At 37.7% G+C, this 24,617-nt stretch overlaps 1 protein-coding gene across 12 annotated transcripts in view; it reads right to left on the reverse strand.

Annotated features, from left to right (window-relative positions):
- Positions 1 to 24,617, reverse strand: part of ERG (ETS transcription factor ERG) — a 140,908-nt gene that overhangs the window by 49,494 nt on the left and 66,797 nt on the right. The window contains exon 1 of one of the 12 annotated variants that reach the window (XM_060770329.2): positions 10,258 to 10,379. The exons of the other annotated variants lie outside the window; for them this stretch is intronic. Coding sequence (XP_060626312.2) covers positions 10,258 to 10,275 — 18 coding nt within the window. The 5' untranslated portion in view covers positions 10,276 to 10,379. Of the gene's footprint in view, positions 1 to 10,257; positions 10,380 to 24,617 lie in introns of those variants that run through there. 12 annotated transcript variants of the gene reach the window in all.

Below are 24,617 nucleotides of genomic sequence, written 5' to 3' on the forward strand. Positions count from 1 at the left end.
ATGTGGAGTACTGCATTCAGTTCTTGGCATCTCATTTTAAGAAGGATGTGGAAAAGGTGGAGCAGAGCAACAAGGGCGAGGAGAGGTATGGAGAAGAAAACAGATGAGTCTGAAGGAGGTGGACATGTTCAAATTGGTAAAGAGAAGATTCAGCGGTGACATGATTGCATTCTGTAAATACCTCAAAGGATGTGACAAAGGCCTGCCCTCTGCTGCTCCATAAAGTTGGAACTGGTCTAATGGTTTGAAATTGCAAGAGTAGATTTCAGTTGAACGCTAGGAAAAATGTCTTTGTTCTGTTAGAAATGTAATATAATTGACTGGTTGCCCTGACACGACAAATAAAATAAGCAATGGAGAGGTAGAGAGATCTCATTCACAGATCATCTTTAAAATGAGAGTAGGCAGCTACTTTCTGGGGATGCTTTAGACTGAGATCTAGCATTGAGCAGGGGGTTGGACTGGATAGCCCATGAGATCCTTCCAACACTATGGTTTTATGATTCTTATTTGATGTACAAACAACATTTTTAGTAAAACCTTTCTAAATTAGAAAGGAAATAAAAAACCATTTGGGATAGAACACAGGATTGATACTTCTTCTAAAGTTTAGATTGTAATGCCTGAGAAGGAAATGTTGCTCTGTGCACAGGTTTAGTGCTCCCCAGACAGAGTGATTTGTGGAGCTGTCAGCTTGTTATGTTGAGTGAATACTATATACTCTCTATAAATTCTGCTTGAAAAGTCTTATATCATTGGTTGTGTAGTAAAAAAGCACCAAGGACATAAAAAGGATTAGTCATGGATGTTTGCTATATATTCAGTGGTCATTAAAATACAATATCTTTACAAACTGGAGATCAAGTAATAATAAGGTATTACCTTTGCTACTTTGGCAACTGCCATTTTTTAAAGTCGAAACTGCAACCATGCTGTCAGCAATAGTAATGTGGTAAAGATAATTCATCATGCCTTACTGTTATTTACCAGTACTGCAAAACTCAAAGCAATGAAATGGCAATCCAGTCTAGGGAAGTTTAAGTGTTAGGCGCTTTCTGTTCTCCCTCCTTTTCCATAAGACTAGGCAAGTAACCAGTGTTTCTAAGCCTCCAACAAATAACGAGTGGGCTGCAAAGAATTATCAGTAGAACTAACAGGTTCAGATGACTCAAGAAAACAAACTCTGTAGAATTAATGTGATTGATACCACTTTAATTCCCATGGCTTCATACCATGGAAATCACCAAAGTACGAATCCCAGGATGCCATATCATTGAGCCAGGCCAGTTAAAGTACTGCCAAACTACATTAATTCTGTGCAGATACGCCCTGAGCTTTGTCACATGGTTCATGATCTTATTTATTTAATAATGCAATCATACTCTTAAGTTTTGTTGAATGATACCAGAATTTAATCTAAATGCCACTTTGCTGATAATACGCATCTATAACAGCATAATGGGTTGAGAATGAAAAGGAGATTTCAGTGCTGCAATACCAAAAGTAATTATGCTTTAGCAGATACAGGATATAACATTATAGAAATAATGCATCCCTCCAGAAGTTGATGGACAACAACTCTCATATTCCTCACTAGTCAGACTGTGCTGGCAAGTGTTGCCAAGATTTGCAGTCTACCAACATGTAGAAGGCCTAATGATTTCAGCATAGGACTAGATTTCACATCCCCTTTCCAGAGGACTTTAGAGTGTATATCTGGGAATTTCAATGATAGAAAACCAACATATACAGGAAGATAAATAAAATGTTCTCACAAGTTGTCTATTTCAAGAATGTGGACATAAGCACCAACTAATGACATCAGTTCTCTCATTAGAGAAAATAATCCACAGTATGAAAAAGTAGGGACCTCTGTCACCTACATCTTTTCTCCATTTTTTAAAAAGATGTATTAGAACAAAAATCAGCTTATTATTAACTGTTATAGTGCATGAATGAAAAGATGGTTCTGCACTGTAATCTATAATTCTATGAGGAAAATTCAGAGGAGAAAGTTTTCCCTCAGTAACAAAGGATCATCTCAACAAACCAAGCTGTATGTAGTACGGATCCATCAAATCACTATGCTCAGCTCCTCAAAAGTCTGGAATAAGTGGATGTGGGTGTGATAGCAACCAAAAGATTTTAGCAAAGCTCAATGACCTGATGATTACATCAAGAAAGTTGGGTGTATGTGTGAAAGTATGATTAGCAAAATGAAAACATTGATTCTTGGTTGAGACTCTGCCTGGGTGATGCCAGTGGATGTTATAATATAGGATCTGCTCCAACCATCACACTGCACTCCCACAACTACACTTGTGTGTCCTTCTGGAGGATGACACCCAAGTAACAGAAACTGATCTATTTATCTGCTGATTTGTGCTGTTGTATGAAATAAGGTTTCATAGAGAACACAGTTCAGTACCTCAATATATACTGGGATTTATTTATTGGAACAGAATGAAAAGACTGGGACATGTCAGGGGTCAGTTTCTTGAGACACTACAGACACTGCAGGAGCTTCTTTCGTGCCTGTTCATGGGGCTGTAAGATTATCAAACTCAGTACATTTTGGCAATGTGGGAAGTGCAAATGGCTTCTTTTTTCACCTATATTGCTCATGTACAAAATACAGATTTGTCTGTGGCAGCCACATTCTACCTAGGATGATATTAATCTCCTCTCTCCTGTTTCTCACTACAGTGTTGTTTCTTTAATGAGAAATAAAGAATGCATTTCCAATTAACCTCTCTTTTTTCAAAATGGATATTCCTTGACAAAGACACCAATAAAAATACCGTATATTGTTTGGAGCATTATAAGCATTTTTGACCACCTAGGAGGACTCAGTCCTTCCTGGAGGTTTTATAATTTCATGGAGACCACGAAGAAGAAACAATTTTTCTCAGCTAGTTCAACTCAGGATCTCATTGATAAAATGTCAGTCGTCTGACCAGCTTGGACACTGATATTTTTAAATAAATTTTATAATTCACATAAGAAAAGGAGAAGCTCTATGGTTAATTAGCAGCCAGGAGATTGAGAGGCAGTCTCTCAGTCCAAAGCTGCAAACCAAATCAAGAGGGGAGTGAACAGAAGAGTAATCTGGTTTCATGAACAGGTTAGCGTCTCCTGGCCACTAAACTATGGCACTAGCTCTGTTAGAGGTGTTTCCACAAATTCCTCAATGCATTATGTTTTTGCTTTTGTGGGTGTTTGGAAGATGTTTGGAATTATGTGATTTTTATATTTACCTCATCAGAATAGTTGACTACAAGGACAATGAGAGAACATTTTGACATAAGTCAGCAGTGGAACAGATGCTACTTACTCTATGACAGCAATTGTTGCCTCATTATCTCATTTAAATACCATTTTATTTTATTTCTACTGCTACACTGTTGATGTTACAGCTTGGATAACAAATTAGCTATGTTAGTGTAAGATATGTTAAGGGACAACTATCTTAGTTAGGTCAAAGAATAACATAATCAAGTGATGATTCCTTCCCAAAAGAAAAAAACAACAACAATGATAAACCTATGGCCATGACAAAACTGAAGTCCTCATTTCATTGGGTTGGGAATAAGAGATAACTGCAGTAGTCTCACTCATCCAACCTTCGCTCATCCAACGTTCTGTATTATCCAATGCAGTCTGCCTCCCGCTCAGAATAATGTCCAGGGTGGGAGAAAGAAAGAACCCTTGTCTGTTTTGGTGGTAAATTTGTAAATACAGTAATTACTCCATAATGTTACTGTATATTGAACTGCTTTTTCTGTTGATTTGTTATAAAACGTGATGTTTTGGTGCTTAATTTGTAAAATCATAATGTAATTTGACATTTAATAAGCTTTTCCTTAATCCTTCTTTATTATCCAACATTTTCGCTTATCCAACGTTCTGCCCGCCTGTTTATGTTGGATACACGAGACTCTACTGTATTAAATTCATATTCCTTCCATTTAAATAATTTTCTGCACAATATTTCAGTGTATATACAACTGTGTATATTTTCCAAAATTCAACTAATGGAGAATATATTTTCAGTTTTTACAAAGTAAGTTGCACCAACAGTTTTAGAGCCTTTATATTTATTACTCAATTCAGCTTATTTGTCTACTTAAAAATTTTAATATGTGGGCTGCTTACCAAATCTTTTTTTGAAGTCCTTTTATTGAAAACTAACAACAATAACAATTTTACAGATAATGTTACACTGAATTACAAAAGGCTTTTTGTCTTTTTTTCAGTATCATGTTTACTAGAGCTTGTTAAAACCTCATGGACTTCTTGCAACACAATTCTTTGTAAAGATAACATTTATTTATTATCAAATAAAAAAAGCTTTTTTGCTTCCTACTCTCTGCTTGTTTTTGATCAAATGCATGATTTTATGTCATAATAAATAAGCAATGTTTCTGCCATGTATATCTGCTGAGATTTCTCAATATTTGTGGTGATTTTTAACCTGGAAATAGTTATGGTATTTGCTCGTTAGAACGAAACTGAAAACATATGTTTGCATGTAATTAAACAAGTGCACATCTTATTCTTACTCTTCTTATCATTTTATTACAACAATTGATTTTTAGGTGGCAAAAATTTAACCATGGTGTATAATCTGTAAAATATTAGAAAAGCATGCCCACAATCTATTTCTTAACTGTACCACATATTTTACTGGTCACACCATTTCCCAACAACATTTGGGAAATGTTAAACGCACTAAACAATGGAGCAATGGAGCAACAACCTTTAACTTTCACTACAAGTGATAAGTAATACATTCAGCAAAGCTGAACATGAAAAAACAAAGAAATATAGTGGATGCCTCCCACAGATGCAGGCAAAATGTCAGGAGAAAATGTTTCTAGAATATGGACGTACAGCCCAAAAAACCTACAACAACCCAGTGATTCCGGCCATGAAAGCCTTTGACAATACAAAGAAATATATGATGCTTAATTTTGCATTATGGATCCAATTCCATGTAAAAATATTTCAGTGCTCTGAATCAGCCAATTGTCTATAACACTGCATTAAATATAGTTTGATAAGTAACAATGTTTTAAATACTAAAATTAAAGATACATTTCATATCAAATAATATGCTAAATGTTGACAACTATTGTACTAGATATTGAATTAAATAAACTAAATTCACCAGCAGGGCAATTATATAAGAATCAATTATAGAAATCTAGCTACCACTGAAACCATTTCTAAACATGCAGTCATTTTAACTTAGATAGCAGAGCATCCCAACTAACCACAAAAAAGGAAGCTAGCAATTAAACTAGCTGCTTTGGGGTAGATTAGATGCTTTATTTGAGTTAACTCCCCAGAAGTGCAGTCAAAATACTACTACACTGCATGAGTTTCTAACCAAAATAGTTATTTATTACAAAACTGAAATTGCACCATAGCCAATGAAAGCAAATCAGCAGAATCTGCTAAAATATAAAATGTAGCATAAACATATAACCTAAACTTTTCATTTGAAGACAAGTGTTGTGTGTATGTGTGTGTTTTGTTTTACTCTCCCACCTACCCACTCCCTAGTTTCTGGAGGACAAGGACAATGCCAACAGTTACTTTTATTGTAACTCATACGTGTGTATATTTATCCTGATGAAAAGAAAAACATGATGTCTATTGTTTTCTCTTCATTTTGCACAGATAACACAAGCCTATGGCCCATAAACATGTATATACGGCCTGTCTTTATATGCATCTCCTGCTTTCAAAACAACCATTGACATTCCTAGCTGATACAGAATGTTCTCTGCTAGTAGAACAGTTTTTCATTAGGTTGCCAAAAATGTCATATATTTTGCAATGAGAACAGCCAATAGATCTAGATAAGGTAACATAATTTGTTGTGCTAAACCCAGCAAGGGTACAGAGTCCATCTATGCCACTGAAATGAAGGCAAAAGTGATGTTTCTTTTCATGAAATGAAAGGTTTTAAGAATAATGTCCTTCTATGAGTTTTCACCCTTTCTTGCCCTCAGTAGTCTTCAGAGGAACAAAGAACACATGACCCTTTCACTTCATTCTATTGTCAATATTGCCAGGGGTCTAGTTTTTAAACCCTTTGCTTGAAAATTCTACTACTGAACTGATTAAAAAAAGAGAGAAGACTTTATTTCAACCCCTTTATCCACAAACAAAATCTGGCATTACATGTTCAAACCATGATGTATACAGAACATGTTATGGCAGTTACTGGTTTTTAACATGGCATCTTTTGTTGTAATTTCATGTATTTATAAACATATTTATGATGTTTTCATCACTTTTTGTATGTCACGCCATTAAAACATGGTACTCTGGAAGATGGTTTAGAAATCTATTTAATAAAATATTAGTTTTTTAAAAATGTATATTAGCATGTGTATGTGTACATATAAATACATATACATACACACATATATAAAATACACATAAATCCAGCTCTCCATGTCTTGGGAACATTTTAAAAATCAAACAAATTCCATGAATTTGCCATGTTATATAAGAACACCATTTTAATATGCTGCTGCATATAATGAGACATGCGCATATATGAATTTTTGTATCTACAGGGTATCCTAGAAACAAAGCCCAATAGATACCACTGACCTACTGGATACTTGAATATATATGAATGCAATATTTCTTAATAAAGGTGAACATATTCACATTGATACAGCAGTAAATACAGCCACTGCATTCCAGTACTGAAATGGACTTTCTGCCCATAAATTCTGTTCGAAACTCGGCTTTTGGGCTTTTTTTCCAGTTGCCAGTCCCAACCAGAATATACCCACTGAAGCAACTTCTGAGTGCTAGATCAATGAATATGCAAAACCGTCTGATTCTAGAGATCTTTCTAATTGTTAATGTTTGGATTGAGACTTTAGTTTTCATGTAAACGTGGAAGCACCATTTAGGTTGATATGGGGACCAATTTCATGCCTCTAAGAAGCTTTCAGGCCTACACTGTAAAACAATGCTGAAAGAATGCTGGGGTGGGGGGACAAACTAGAAGACATAAGTCTATTTTGGTTTGGTTTTTTAAAAATATTAAGCAATGTGGTGGGATCCTGTAACCAAAAGGCGAAGAATCAGAACCTCTGAAGATGCAGGCAAAATGCCAGGAGTGAATGCTACTGGAACATGACCCTCCAGTCCGAAAAACTCATAGAAACTTCATGTGGTGATGAATTGCCATATCTGGATGCTTCAGGCAAAGGAAATTGGCTCTTTCTTTTCAAAAAAGGGGAGTCAGAGTTCACAAGAACGGCCCTATATGAAGGTCCGGGGTCATACTTTTTGCCCTCCTCTATTCTAATTTATTTATTTATTTACAGTACTTATACTCCGCCCTTCTCCCCCGCAGGGGACTCAGGGCAGAATACAGTACACATATGCATGGCAAACATTCAATGCCATTTAGACATACAACATATATAGACAGACACAGGGGCAATTTAACATTTAAATGTTGATAGGCCATTGAAATATTTAAGATAATAGGCCATCACTAGTGCAAATAGGGAATGACTTCCCAGCAGTATTAAGTAACCTAATTACACTTGTGATATGTACAGAATGGTATTGTAATATAAATTAGTTAGATTTATAAATCTAGTTATTCCTTGTGGACAGCAATCATAGTAATACCTTGAGAAAGAGGAAGGTCAGGTCAAAACTGAGAAGATGGCCTGTTACACGTCTTACAGAAATGTATAATGCCCCTCATTCAAAATCCAATCACCACTCCATTAAAAACAAAGTGCTGTCATTTAAGATGGATTGCCCCCTTTGGTTTTACTACGATGAAGCAAATATAACACAGAGATCAAACTGTTATTCAAATGAGATATCTGATTAGCATACAAAATTAGAAAAATCATTTATTCATGGAAAAATCTTACTACTTTCTATAAGGTCTAATTTTTTACAGGATGGAAAGACATGACTGCATAGTTTTCAGATATAGATTAGACCTCCCCCTCAATGTAATCAGAGGAACTTGAGTTGGTGATGTTAGTAACTTGTTTATTTCAATCGATCTGTTCTATTTATGTCTACATCTGGCTCTAACCTACCATTTACATGCAAAGTATACTGTAAATGAAATCTTGATTAGAAGGATTAAAAACTTACCTCCCTATAAATGCCATTTGCTTATGTATGTGCGGACCAATACAAATCTATATTTTGAAATTAATCATTAACATTTCAAAATATATTATATTAATGTGTGATTGGAAGAATCAACACCAAATTGCCCTAGGTTTCAGCTGAAGAACTACTTATTTACTTAGGCCTTCCCAAACTGAATCCTTTAAGAATTGAGTTTTCACCCACTGATGCTTTAATCCCTTATTGTTTTCACTCATTCTTTAATATTTTGCATTGTTTTTTCATATTGTATTCATTTTCAAAGCTTCTCTTACCTGCACACTACAAGATATAGAAAAGAATATCAAAATTGGTTAAACAGAATAAGAGAGCTTTTGTCTTTACAGTGCAATTCTGTGCATGCCTACTCAGAAGAAAATTCTATGGAGTTCAATGGAACTTTTTTCGAGATATGTAAATATTGCTACATAGTCTGATAAACTGAAATAAGTGAACTGAAGTAAAGGTCCCACTAGTAGCAAGTTCTAGTATTTCATTTCCATTTCATAGAATATATAAGGAAACAGAAATACTTTTACATTTCATCCTAATATTAAGCTGCAAGATGTGGAACATTTTTGCATTCACAGAAAAATTATCACACTTAAAATAACTTGACTTTTGATGTATACCAAACATGTTTAATTCTCTGGGTTGTAGTAGGTTTTTTCGGGCTATATGGCCATGTTCTAGTGGCATCCCCCCCTGACGTTTCACCTGCATCTATGGCAAGCATCCTCAGAGGTAGTGAGGTCTGCTGGAATTAGGAAAATTGGGTTTATATATCTGTGGAAAGAAAAAAAAAACCTACAACAACCCAGTGATTCCGGCCATGAAAGCCTGCGACAATACATTGTTTAATTCTCTGCCATCAAATAACACATATCAAGATTTTGATGATAGCCAGAATTATGAAAGCATCCCTAACTGTAGAAGAAAACAGTAAACATCTTTCAAATCATAAAATCAATATTACCTCCAACCAGAACTTTTTAGTAATGGAAAATCAAAAAGACTAAATAAAATACATGAGTGATTTTACAAAGTAAAATCAATCACTCATTACTAGGAAATCAGACTTAAAGATGTAGGCTGTAGTCCTAAACATATTTCTTGCTAAACATGCATAGGATTATTTCCATGTTCACATTTTCATGCAATTATTATCCATAATACTGTCACCTAAAAATATGAAAGTTGTTAATAGCATGATTGAAATAGTGAGCTCCTGCCTGTGGTTTTTGATGGAGCGTCCATCAACACACATTCTATTTCATTTTGATCCATTTTATATTATATCAGACTTATATCTCCAGCCATTAATCATATCATGTCTAAGTCATGAACTGCTGAAATACAAATTATACAGACAGAAAGCATTATTTACCTGTATCACCAACACATCACTACACAAATCCAACCCTTCACAGCACTATTGTCTTTCAGTTATTTTTGAAAATCACCAAGAATAATGCTCAAAAACTCAGGACAGATTTTATTACTCTCAGATTAAAATAAATTCTTCAGATTTCAACAAAATTACTGCCTTCATTCAGTCAGTATTTTTAAAAGTTTTGAATGTTAAAAAATATCTGCAAAAACTAACCAACAATATCCAAATAAGGATAACGTATCTAAAAATGTCTGTATGAAAATGTTCAAATGAATCAAAAAATGTGTTATTTAAATTTTCAGTAATTACTTTTCCCCCTTACGATAGTCCAGAGTCAAATTCAGAAACATGCCCAAATTCATTTTAAAATGAAGATAGCAAAAAAGAAAAGAAAAAAAACCAGGTCTTTCCTCCAAAGGTCTTTGAAAGTATAATCCACAGCACTGAACAGTGAATTTTTAAAAAACACCCAAGTTTTTCTCAGTTTCAAGTTTTTAAGGCTTGTGGACAGGGAGTAGGAAAAAGGAAATTTACTAGGCAGTACAAAGGAAATCTTCATGTCCTCTATTGTGGCTGTGGGGGTGTTGCCCAATTCTACCTTACTGAGCTTTTGAAAGGAAACAAAAAAACCCCACTGTATCTCCCTCCCATAAAGACCTATGATAAAAAGACATTCCCTTTCTTACCTTAATAGTGCTTGCCATAATGTGATCTAGCTTATTGATCACTAATTATTGTCAATAATAATTATTGCTTCACTCTGACCAGAAAGAAGTTTTGATGAAGTTATTTAGAGCGGATGAGATTGTGCTAACTCTGGGAAATGAAGTCAGCCAGTGGCAGGAAGAGGTTTCTATTGGTCCTGGCTACTGCAGTTTGAAGAAACAGGATATTTGGGAGCTAAGAGATAAGAGGTCCTGAAACAATGTTGTTTTTCTTGACGATATGCAGCTACAAGATTTTTTTAAAAAATGTCAATTGGCTATGACAGTGTCAGCAGGTGTGATATGATGTGCAGTAAATATGGTCTGCCACACACTGAAGCAGGATGCAGATGTCGCATGAACTGGGCCAAATTTGATACGGTGCTCCCCAAAGAATTAAACATTAGTTTAGGGGCAGATTTAGGCTGGGGCAAATTATTGTAACCCTACTTTCATCAGCAGACAACAGCATACCCACAACGATGGATTTTCCCCATTATCTATGAAAGTAAGAAGCTCTTACTGTTCATCTGGTCCAATCCTGCCTACTCTAACTGGCAATAGCTTTGCAGTCTCAGTAGAATTTTTCCCCAGTAGCTGGTAGATCTTTTTGCCTGGAGATGTCAAAGGTTGAAGCTGAAGCATTTGCATGTAAAACATGTAATGTATTCTGAACTGTACTTTAAAAAGGAAAAATAATATGAAGACCTAATATGTTTCAACATACGGGGTTGAAACATTATCTTTACTAAGCTAGAAGTTTTATTTGCTAGTGTACAATGATGGTTAATTAATTAGTACTTAATGTTTGTAATTCAACTATTTCAATGCACTTATTACCAATAAAGCCAGTTGTGGTGGTAGTGATGATGTACCTTCAAATCATTTCTAACTTATTGCAACTCTATGGTGAACCTATCATTTTTTTTCTTGGCATGTTTTGTTCAACAAGATTTATTGTGTTCTTCCTGTGAGCCTGAGTGACAGTGATTTTCCCAAGATTTGTTCAGAAGAGTTTGCCTTTGCCCTCAGTGGGTTTCCATGGCTTTAACCTCCAGAGTTGTAGACCAGTGATGAAACCATTACACCACACTGCAACCAGTTTAGCATATCAGAACAGTATGTAATATACAATGGCCAGGATCCAATAGGTCTGTTGCGTTGTCAGAACTCTTTGGTCAGTGTTATCAGGTGGATTCTTTCTCCTTCCTTCTGTAGCCCCATATACTCTTGAAACCTGCTTCAGATGACTGGATTTTAGGGTAGATGAAGAGGGCTTATTTATTTATTTATTTATTTATTTATTTACGCTATTTCTACCCCGCCCATATCAGCCCGAAGGTGACTCAGAATGGCAAACAAGTTGGCACAATTCAATGCCAAATATAAAATACATACATTAACAAAAGTAAAAACATCACAAAGTATTGAAAACCATAAAAACAGCGAACAATAATAAATTTAAAACTATGTCTTCATGATCAGTCCTCATCCATTCCATCGTCATAGCCATTCCTAGGTCATTTTCTGATTCAAGTTTGTCTAAGTTATACTGAGGTTTCAAAGGCTTGCTTAAAAAACCAAGTTTTCAGTTTTTTTCCAAAAGGTCAGGAGGGAAGGGACCGATCTAATATCCCTAGGTAGGGAGTTCCATAGCCGAGGGGTCACCACAGAGAAGGCCCTATCTCTCGTCCCCACCAGATGCAATTGTGAAGCAGGTGGGATCGGGAGAAGGGCCTCCTCCGACGATCTCAAGTTCCTGGTGGGTTCATAGGGGGCCACTTCTGAGTAAATTAGCAAGGCGGAAAGTCTCATCATGCTAGCAGACTGCCAATGTGGTGTAGCAATTTGAGTGTTGGACTACAACTCTGGACATCAGGGTTTGAAATCCACACTTGACCATGCAAACCCACTGAGGGACTTCAGGTAAGTCATGCTTTCTCAGGCTCTGAGGAAGACCATGGCAGACCCCCTCTGAATAAATCCTGTTCAGAAAACTTCATACTTAGGGTCACCATGAAACAGAAACCATAGGAAAACACACAATATCAGGCTAAGAAGAAAAGAGATGGTTGGCTCTAAGTAATTTCTAAGGAATATGGAGACATGAAGGGACCATTTCAGCTCATATGAACTCCTCTATCACCTTTGCCTTTTTAAAAGTAGAATTCAAGTGCTTTGGAAAATTTCATAGAGGGGGTATTACTTTTCTGCCAACAGAAGCACATGCTGTTAATATATTTTCAGATTACTGGCTCATTTACTTGATTTCTTTCCTCTAAAAAAACTTAGATTAGAAATTCCACCAAAACATTTACATACATCTTCCCAGCTGAGCTTGGGGAATAATTATATCCTTATCAAGCCTTCTCCAAACATTTTTAACAAAGCTTCCTCTTTTTGATTAATTCAGAAACGCTAAATACCAGTACTCGATATGGTCCTGGCACAAACAGATCTTACATAAATGGTTCTTCTCACAATAGGAAAAAACTATTCCTTCTCAACCATTATTTTTAGACAAACTACTCTGAGTAGCTGTTCTGGCAGTTGCCATTGTAATAGAGCACTTGTCTATAAGTCAAATATGTTTAAGGTTACATGCCACAAATGAAGGCAACTACATACTAAATCAGCCATATAGAAGTCACTAAATAGTATTTCCATAAATCACACCATGGAGATGTAGTCATAGATGAGGGAGCTCTGTGAGGTCAATCCAAAGGAGTAGCTCCACACCGGTCATAGATACTTCCAGGAATGCATGTTACTCATGGGGTAACTCTCACTTCAGATCACACAAATCAAGTAATAAACTGTTTCACACTGTGTTATAACTCTGTTGATTATCCAAAATGAATAAGCATTTTCCCTGGTCTACAAATGCCTTTGTTGTTGTTCATTCAATCAGTCATTTCCTATTCTTTGTGACCTCATGGACCAGCCCACGCCAGAGCTCTCTGTTGGCCATCACCACCCCCAGTTCTTTCAAGGGTTCCATCCATCCATCCATCCATCCATCCATCTTGCCCTTGGTCAGCCCCTCTTCTTTTTTCCTTCAATTTTCCCCAGCATAATTGTTTTCTCTAAGCTTTCCTTTCTTCTCATGATGTGGCCAAAGTACTTCATCTTTGTCTCTACTATCCTTCCCTCCAATGAGCAGTTAGGCTTTATTTCCTGAAGTATGAACTGGTTGGATCTTCTCGCAGTCCAAGGCACTCTCAGAACTTTCCTCCAGCACAACAGTTCTTCCTTCACTCAGTCTTCCCTAAGGTCCAGCTCTCACATCTGTAGGTGACTATGGGGAATACCATTGCTTTAACTATGTGGATCTTCATTGCCAGTGTGATGTTTCTACTCTTCACTATTTTATTGAGATTGGACCTTGCTCTCCTCCCAAGAAGTAAGTGTCTCCTGATTTCCTGGCTGTAGTCTGCATCTGCAGTAATGTTTGCACCTAGAAATACAAAGTCTGTAAGTGCCTCCACGTTTTCTCCCTCTATTTCCCAGTTGTCAATCATTCTTGTTGAATGCCTAAGTACTACTACTACTACTACTACTAATAATAATAATAATAGCAACTTTCTAGACTGCCCTCTCTCTCAAAAGGGACTCAGGGCATTTTACACACAGAGACAGGTAAACATTCATTGCCTATGTTTTATTATCTGGTTGCAGATAATAAAACGTAGTGGTCTTAAACAAGGGATAAGCAACTCCCTTCAGTCTGGGGGTCATGCATGCCTCTCACTGGACCTTGAATGCCACCCACATACCCACACATTTGGGGAAAAGATTTTCCACTCAAAATGTCTCTCACCCTTTCATTTTGCTATGTTTCCCACCCAGTTGTTCTGGTTCACTTCCTAAACTAGGAAGTTAATCAGAAACCAGTCTTTCCAAGCTTCTTCTTTTGGGGATGGGGGTCTCTTTGGATCTAAAGAATTGGGGTGAGGAACAATTAAGACATTGTAAAATATTCCCATAATGTCACCTGAGTAAAAAAATAGAATAAAAACCCTTTTAAGGTGACGATTAAGGTAAAAATGACAGTGTGAATCACAGGAAATCCACAAGCTGCATTTGACCAACTTCTGTCTTAGGTGTTGGTAGCCTTAAAAGCAAACTGCTTAACAAATGGGCACTTTTTGCAAGTAGTACAATAGAGAACGGATATTAAACAACAAGTTCACTGAGATCTCCAGCCTAGGATCCTGAATTATTTGATTTTAAGTCTGTTAAATTAACAGGAGCTTTGCCATTCATGTCAAAAGGCTATGGTTGAATGTAAGTCAACTGCCTCCCTCTGGAGGAAGTTGAAGGTACACACACATTGTCAACCCCATCCAAGAACCAGGCAGGGTGGAAAAGGTTTGCTTCCAAGGGACCAGTGCTACTCCTTAAAGCACTTGATAGAAATTTCATTTTCTAAGTGAAGATGTTCTCAAACAGCTAAAAGAAAGACAAAGTCATCAGTTTCCTCCCGAGGCTTGGTGGAACTCTAAATCCTTTCAGGCTAAAATTCTCTCATCAATATGAGAGGGCAGGAGTGGACCAGAGGATTGGTACTACACAAACATCCTGAGATCATAGGCAGATTTAGCTTGTGCCCTATATTCCTTGATAACTCAGAATCAACTCTGAATACTCCTTTGGAGCTAGAATACACTTTCATTAAGCCTATTTCTTAGTAGGATTTTATAATTTCTGAACAATCCAGATTTACCATCTTGGTACTTTCTAAACAGACGTGTGTATTTCACAAATAGAATCAGATGCTAGGCTGTGCATGGTTCCATCTACACTGTTTCATTATATGGCAATGTAGATTGCACCACACCACAAATATGATATCATAGCCATCACTGAAACCTGGTGGGATGACTCCTATAGCTGGAATGTAGATATCGAGGGGTATAACCTCTTTCACAGAAACCGAACAAAGGGGAGAGGAGGCGGAGTAGCCTTATATGTCAAAAACTCTTATGCTGCAGAAGAAATTCAAGACAGCAATCTGGGAAACCAGCTTGAAATCATCTGGATAAGAATCAAGGGAACTGGGACTCAAAAAGATGTCGTTGTAGGCGTCTACTACAGACCCCCAAGCCAGGAGGAAGATCTTGATGAAGTCTTCTGCCAACAGTTGACCAAACAGGCCCAGAAAAGAGATGTAGTAGTCATGGGCGATTTCAACTATCCCGATATTTGCTGGAAAACAAACTCGGCCAAGAGTACAAGGTCCAACAAATTCCTCGCTTGCCTTGCAGACAATTTCATGGTCCAGAAGGTAGAAGAGGCAACAAGGGGATTGGCTACTCTTGATCTCATCCTAACAAATGCGGAGGACCTGATCGATGCGGTCGAAGTGGTAGGATCCTTAGGGGCAAGTGACCATGTGCTCCTGCAATTTGAGGTACAAAGGAAGGCCGAAACTAAGACAAGTCAAACCCGCATTTTGGACTTTAGGAGAGCTGATTTCCAAAAAATGAAGGAAACGCTGTGCAGCATTCCGTGGACACAGATACTAAAAGACAAGGGAGCTACGGATGGATGGGAATTTCTCAAGAGTGAAATACTCAAGGCGCAATTGCAAACCGTGCCAACAAAGAGAAAAAATAGGACAAGTGCAAAGAAGCCAGAATGGATGTCCAAAGAACTTCTAACTGTGCTAAGACACAAAAGAGACATGCACAAGAAGTGGAAAAAGGGAGAAATCACCAAAGAAGAATTCAAACAAATAGCCAACACCTGTAGGGAAAAGGTCCGCAAAGCTAAAGCAAAAAACGAGCTCAGACTTGCCAGGGACATTAAAAACAATAAAAAGGGCTTCTATTCTTATGTCAGTAGGAAAAGGAAAAACAAGGAGGCGATAGGACCTCTTCGAGGAGAAGATGGGGCAATGCTGACAGGGGACAGGGAAAAGGCAGAACTACTTAATGCCTTCTTTGCCTCGGTCTTCTCACAAAAAGAGAGTCTTCAACCTCAGCAAAATGGAGTGGATGAGGGATTGGAGGACATCCAACCCCAAATTGGGAAAGAAGTCGTCCAGGAATACCTGGCCGCTCTTAATGAGTTCAAGTCCCCAGGGCCAGATCAACTACAACCAAGAGTACTGAAGGAACTAGCGGAAGTCATTTCGGAACCATTGGCAACCATCTTTGAGAGTTCTTGGAGAACGGGAGACGTTCCAGCAGATTGGAGGAGGGCCAATGTGGTCCCAATCTTCAAGAAGGGAAAAAAGGATGACCCAAACAACTACCGTCCGGTCAGCCTCACGTCAATACCGGGCAAGATTCTGGAAAAGATTGTTAAGGAAGCGGTCTGCAAACACTTAGAAACAAATGCAGTCATCGCTAATAGCCAACATGGATTTATCAAAAACAAGTCATGCCAGACTAATCTGATCTCTTTCTTCGATAGAGCTACAAGCTGGGTAGATGCGGGGAATGCCGTGGATGTAGCGTACCTGGATTTCAGTAAGGCCTTTGACAAGGTCCCCCATGACCTTCTGGCAAGGAAACTAGTCCAATGTGGGCTAGGCAAAACTACGGTGAGGTGGATCTGTAATTGGTTAAGTGGACGAACACAGAGAGTGCTCACTAATGCTTCCTCTTCATCTTGGAAAGAAGTGACGAGCGGAGTGCCGCAGGGTTCCGTCCTGGGCCCGGTCCTGTTCAACATCTTTATTAATGACTTAGATGAAGGGCTAGAAGGCATGATCATCAAGTTTGCAGATGACACCAAATTGGGAGGGATAGCCAATAGTCCAGAGGACAGGAGCAGAATTCAAAACGATCTTGACAGATTAGAGAGATGGGCCAAAACTAACAAAATGAAGTTCAACAGTGACAAATGCAAGATACTCCACTTTGGCAGAAAAAATGAAATGCAAAGATACAGAATGGGGGATGCCTGGCTCGAGAGCAGTACGTGTGAAAAAGATCTTGGAGTCCTCGTGGACAACAAGTTAACCATGAGCCAACAATGTGATGTGGCAGCAAAAAAAGCCAATGGGATTTTGGCCTGCATCAATAGGAGCATAGTGTCTAGATCTAAGGAAGTAATGCTACCCCTCTATTCTGCGTTGGTTAGACCACATCTGGAATACTGTGTCCAATTCTGGGCACCACAATTCAAGAGAGATATTGACAAGCTGGAATGTGTCCAGAGGAGGGCGACTAAAATGATCAAGGGTCTGGAGAACAAGCCCTATGAGGAGCGGCTTAGGGAACTGGGCATGTTTAGCCTGAAGAAGAGAAGGCTGAGAGGAGATATGATAGCCATGTATAAATATGTGAGAGGAAGCCACAGGGAGGAGGGAGCAAGCTTGTTTTCTGCTTCCTTGGAGACTAGGACGCGGAACAATGGCTTCAAACTACAAGAGAGGAGATTCCATCTGAACATTAGGAAGAACTTCCTGACTGTGAGAGCCGTTCAGCAGTGGAACTCTCTGCCCCGGAGTGTGGTGGAGGCTCCTTCTTTGGAAGCTTTTAAGCAGAGGCTGGATGGCCATTTGTCGGGGGTGATTTGAATGCAATATTCCTGCTTCTTGGCAGGGGGTTGGACTGGATGGCCCATGAAGTCTCTTCCAACTCTTTGATTCTATGATTCTATGATTCTATGATTCTATGAGGTCTATGAGAACAATGAACACTGGATTTTCACTTTATTTCTACTGTACCTCTGATATAATTCTTTGGTATTTCTGCAGAAAAACTTAAACATAACAATATTTTATTGTTATGTATAAGTAATAACATTATAACAAAACTATTTTTGGAATTTTCCATGATCTCTTATCTATTCTTTAAAGTTTTAAAATAGACTAACAATTACGTTCTTAACACTTATGCATTATCTACAGAAAAATAATATTGTTGTTTTTCAGGATTAGTGGTATGTTTTTGGGATATTTTTCATAGCATATGTGAAATTAAACAAAGCATTATTCCAAAATCTGCATTAGGACAATAATTTCATTAGTAAGTGTTGTCTTTTCTCCCCAAAAGTCACTCTCATAAACTAGTCTTTAATTTTCAAGAATTTGTTGGGAGTAATTTGATTGTGCTTTTCATGCATTGCAGAAGGTTACATTTGATCTCTTCCAACTCTATCATTCTACATTTTTTAAAAGTAAACAATTTAAATGTGTTTGTATAGGAGCAAATTTGTGGTCACTTATAAACACAGATAATAAACACAATTGGCTATATATTTTATACAGCTGAAAAGTGGGTGGTAGATACACATAAAATGAAAATTATCCCTAATGGCCATGGAATATTTTGAACTCTGTGAATTTGAATGTGAATATGTGTTTTAGACACTAGATGGTGCTCAGGGTTTTCCTAAAATGAAATCCCTCAGTGAAACATTTTTGCTATTTGAACAGGCAGAAAGTAATGTTTCTCCTCTCTCATAGCAGTAGTTGACCTGACTGCATTGCTAGCTCCAGCCTGGACTATTAAAGGGAAGATTAACTTATGCTCCTTGTTCTGAATGGGAAGGTTTTTCCATCATTGTCCCTCATCAATGGATTATTGACCAGCTTTTTCATAACACAAGGTGCTTTATGTTGAGTGAAATGACGGATAAATCTAGCTCAATGTTGTCATTACAGGGGTTCAATCAGGGTTATTTGGAGATGGCAGGACTGACCCTGACACCTCTTGTGTGCAAAACATCCTGTATACTACTGAGCATCAGTCCTTTCTCTGTGCTCCTGGACCTTCCTCCTTTCGTGTTTCAGTCAAAACATACATTTCAATTTTATTTAATTTTTTGTTTTATATATCTAGACATTGCTGTACTCCTTTTTATCCATAAAATCTTGCAGTGGTTTATCATGTTGTAATATTAAAACCCACACAGGACAATAAAATCAAATATGAAAACCATTTAAAAGCAATAAAACACTAGATTATTTTAGTGAAATCATTCACATAGCTAGGAATAGCTGACAGCCTTGATTATGAACAAAATGCCCCTGCAGTCAAGTACCCTATATACTTATGCCTATGTCTCGAAATTTCAGTCAAAAAATCAACTCGAAAACCATGGGTCAGCTTATCCACAGCCTAGTTTAAGTGCAATATCTTAATTCATAGACAGAAAGATAGAAAGATAGAACTATTCCCTACTCTGGATAGAAAGGTAAAAGACAAGAGCTTAGTCCATTGTAGAGGTCCTAAAAGAATCATCAGTCCCCTATATGTAGTATCTGCCATGGCACTACATCTGGTCTTTTTGGGTGCTTGGATGGAGAAGTGGTGACTTCTACTCCTCTCATCGGTGCTTTCTACTATCCTTAAAATACCCCTTAAAATATCCACAGGGCATCTCAAAATCCATAATTTTAGCCCCATAACCTGCCTTCCTTGACTTATATATGAGGTTGACTTAAACTTGAGCATATATAGCAAGTCTTGCATAAATGGATGAAACATTCGGCATTGGGGAGTCCATTCTAACTCAATGGGAAGAATATTCCATATGGCTGAACATATAATGAATGCATGGAGAATGTAATAAATAGATACACAAGGGCCAGACAAGTATTCCAGAAATGGGCAAAACTGAAGTCAACAAAAATTCTCTTTATCTTGATAAGCATTTAGTGCAAAGATCCTGGGCAGATCTGTAGATAGGAAGAGCCATCACCCTTGTGAATATCCAATGAGCATCAAGGATCAATCGCCCTACAAATAATCAGTTGGCCATGGGACCTTGCCCTTCTGTTATCAGATGTGGCTATGCATGGGGGCCAGAAGAGGAAGCCTAATGGAAAATCACTGGCATATATATTCCACCAGCACTCAGACAGGATATTGGCCATTTTATCCTGGCTCTTGCAACAACATCACAGGCCCAAATTTTACAGAATAATGTTCAGTAGAAAGCAATTTTAATAAATATTCTACCCCATCAGGAAGTAAATATTGTTTTATTTATATAAGCTTCTTGCCTGTTCCATTTTGTGTGGTTTATAGGCTAGTGTGTGTGTGCATGTGTATATATTACATGGAAGCAAATTCTAATGAATTAAATGGATTTTGTTACTGAGTGTGCATATGACTGCAATTTTGATAGAAAATTGGTGTATAAGCTTCATTTTAGACATAAGTTTAAATTCTTATAGGAGCAGACAGACAATTAAGACTGAGATGGTATACAGTTTATGCTTCTTGGTGACTGCAAACATAAAACAGATGTGTAATATTTGAATACACAACCTACTGAACCCAAAAGCCTGGGACTAATCCAGATCAATCTTAATCATTCAAAGCTGTCACCCTTTGGCCACCAAGGCATTTTCCTCCATTGCACATGCTGCAAATTTGAAATAATACACAAAAATATGTAGTCTGCATACTTGGCTTTGGTCTTTTCAAATAAAATCAGGAAAATATTTTCTGTCACAGATATGTCCTGATTTTAAAATAAGTCACAATAATCAAATTCATTTGGGGCTCATTTGAACAAGAGAGTCTAAATTGGCCTTAAAACCTCATAGCATTTGCACCTATTCATCTTGATTGAAAATTAAAACATAGTACAATCTAGAATGGACACACCCAAGGCTTTCAACCAGGTACATCTTATCTATCACCTACATAAAAAGAACAATCCTTGATGATCTATCATCAGAAGTCTTGGAACACACAATTGCTACCTCTAGTTATATGGATAGTTGTCCTATTTTCCCATCAGAAAGTGGTTGGAGTGCAAGAACTGTCAAGAAGTTAATTCAGTCAATGTCAGTCACAGTTGCAGTTTAGAACATTAATTTTTCCAAGCACTATTTTCACATAAATTACATACAAACTTATGCATTGTGCTTCACAAGCTGACTTTAGAAAACAATTACTCCAAGGTAGAGTGAAACTTCACCTTCAACAACCATATTCAGCAGCATCCTAATTATTATACACAACCACTTTAGTCTAGTAAAGAACTTTTGCAGCTGGTTCTCATTGGCAGCTTTGGAAGGTGAAAAGTCACAAGTACAAGCTGTTTTGTAGTCCCACAACCCTAGCATGAAAGCACACACAGTGCTCACCTACTGTGTCTGAGACTAAAATTAGAAAAAGATTACTTTTCTTCCTTTCAATCCCTATTCTGTTCAAAAGCAAGTGTCAAATATTCTTTAATTGTCTTTCGTTATTTGTTCCTTATCAACCACATCTCCCAGTGCATTCTTATGAACAGACTTATTATCCCTCTTAATAGAAAAGCATATACTCTGATTCTAAAGCTATGCATAGCCATCTTGGGCAAAGAAGCTACTAAATAATTAGACCAGTTAGCTATGCTTGGCAAGTCTGTCTGACTTCAATGCCAGCTCATTATAATTAGAGATGGACACATCTGTCTGGTCTGTTTTAATAGACTTTCTCCTTTTCTCACAATGCTTCAATGCAGTTTTTTTCAATGGAAAAGTCTAGTTTGGAATATGTATAGGGGGGGCATACATTATTGCTCACTTTTTCAATTTGTATACATTCTTTATATGTATCAAACCATTGAAAAACATGTTTGCCTATTTAAATCTTCGATCAGCAATATTCAGACATATGGAAATGCTATCAAAAATTCCAAAATTTGCCACTTTGCAAATACATCCTGTGCACAACTCTTTTCAAGTGGCATGGATTAGGAAGCGCCATATTTAACTAATATAGTTCTTTAAAAAAACAATAACAATGAACTGGATTCCTCACACAATTTCTAATAAAATTCTTCCAAACAGTATGTACTTAAAATGTACTTGACATAGCCAGTTTCAACATCTTAAGCCACAGCCATCCCAATTCTTCTGACTTCTGGAGCCCAAAGGAGTGGCAGGGCACCCACACCCTCCCCTCTAGATCCCCTTAATCCCCGGCAGTGCAGACCTCTCTACACAGTACTCTTGATGCAAAAAAAATGGCACATTAGGAGGCGGGGAGTGGGGGAGAGGGATTTTCTTGTGTCAAGATGATTTTTCTTGCAACAGAACTATGAAAAGGGGCCTGCACTGCTGGCAGGCTTCTCGGGTAAGTATTGAGGAGAAAAGAGGGGGCTGGTGGTGGCTGGATGCTATTGTGGGTCAATCTTTGGTTGACTCGAGATGTCATCTACCCCCTCCTCAGGAGAGCCCAGGGTTGTGGGAGGAGGTGGTAACTGAAACCCAGGAGAAAGTGGGTTATTTTAACCTGCTTCCTTCCAGTTTTTTGGATGTTGTAAATGGGCCCTTACAAAGGATATCATTCCATTTGTCATTCATTATCATATGCTCATCTTATGTCGTCAGTTCTTCTGGTATTATCCATTTTCATTCTTTTCTCACAAGTGAGTGCAGAACCGCAGGCACTGATTTTCATAATAATAATAATAATAATAATAATAATAATAATATCAGCAACAACAACAACAGCAACAACACTTTATTCTAGTATCCCACAACCATCTCCCCAAAGAGACTTGGGATGGCTTACGCACGGCACAAGGTGCCTAAAAATAGAACATAAAATGAAAACTATTTAAAAATACAATTAAATAAAACATGAAACAATAGCATGAAACAATAACTAACACTCAATTAAAAACAGTGCTCATTACCAATGGGGCAAATGATTGAACTGGGAATGGGAGAAGTGCAGTGCTGTAACTGTGGGAAGAGGGCATGGGATAAAGTATGAGGCTGCATAACAATTGCATACATCAACTAGGGTCTAGGCGTTCTCAAAAAGCTTATTTAAACAGTCAGGTCTTCAGGTCCCTACAGAAGGAGGACAGTGTCTGGGCTTGCATAATCTCTCTGGAGAGGGCATTCCAGAGCTGGGGGGCGGGGCACCACCGAGAAGGTTCTCTCCCTCATACTCACCAACTGTGCTTGTGACGGTGGCAGGACTGTGAGGAGGGAATCCCTGGCAGATCTTAGCGCCCATGCCGGTTAATAGGAGAGGATGTGGTCACGAAGATAGGCTGGACATGAACTGTTTAGGGCACTAAACACTACTTTGGGGTGACTGGGCCTTTCCCTCCAATCCTGCTGCTCTGGAGTAGATCACAGACACTGATCTCTATTAAACACCACTTTGGGGATACTGGGCTTTCCTCCCACTCTTAGTACAGTCCATTGCGGAAGTCCAAAAATTAAAAAGCTTGCTGTACAGATAGGAAAAGCAATGATATTTTGAAATTTTGGTATTTTAAATGATTAAATTAATTTTAAAAAACTATCATGCCAGGCTCATGAAGCAGGATTTTGGAAGAGAAATGTCAATGCTTGGTTGGGGACCGCCCACAGGAACACCCCTTACTCCACAACACTGAAGCGATTCAACACGGGCAAATTTGACAGCTCCCATGTGTTTTTGCTGTTTTCTCCAGTTATATACTGATTCCTGACTTCAGAAGACAATCTCTTATTTCCCTCCTCTCTCATTTTCCAGAACTTTTGAGGAACGTCTCTTACGATTTATGATGAGCACAGACAGGAAGTTCCTCTGAGTCATGGGATGGGCTCCATCATACATTGTTATCTCTCTGTTTTCAAAATGTCTAGAAATGGGGGCGGGGGGTGGGGATAATGTCCTATGTGTTGGCACAGTCATTCGAAAGCACCATCTTAAGGAGTGGTTTTCTGGGACAGGAGAATGAGAAACGAATTACGAAAATAACTTGAATAGTACTGAGAACCTAAATGGTTCTATTTTCCAAGCTTTTTCAGCAATGAACACATCCATCTCCTAGTGGCTTCTAGAGATGGAATTCAACTCGTTTTTGTTAGAAAAAACAGTTCAGAAAATCTCAATGAACACAAAAAAAGACTTAGGGTGCATTTACACTGTAGAATTAATGCAATTTGATACCACTTACTTTAATTGTCATGGCTCAATGCTATGGAATCCTGGGATCTGTAGTTTAGTGAGGCACCGGCACTCTTTGGCAAAGAAGACTTTGTAAAACTACAACTCCTATGATTCCACAGCATTGAAGTATGGCAGTTAAATTGGTGTCAAACTGCATTACTTCTACATTCTAGATGCACCCTTGCTTTCTGCATAAAACTCAAAGATGTCCTTTGACCATCCCAATATAGGGGTTCAGAAATTGTAATCATGGATCTCCTGGACATAGGCAAATATTAGTGGAAGTTGCAATATTGTGATTGTGGGTGTTGGGTTTTTTTTTATATAAAAATGATATTTTGTTGTCAATTCCTGACACAAGTTGCATTTTTGTTTCCATCCAAAAAATGGATCTTTTAAATTATTTTGAGATATATGTTTATTACAACAGAAAATCTTGTCTCTGGGTCATCCTCTGCTGTTTATAAAGTAGCACAGTTAAAGGGG

The sequence above is a fragment of the Anolis sagrei genome, chromosome 3, assembly GCF_037176765.1.
Source record: "Anolis sagrei isolate rAnoSag1 chromosome 3, rAnoSag1.mat, whole genome shotgun sequence".
NCBI lineage: Eukaryota > Metazoa > Chordata > Lepidosauria > Squamata > Dactyloidae > Anolis > Anolis sagrei.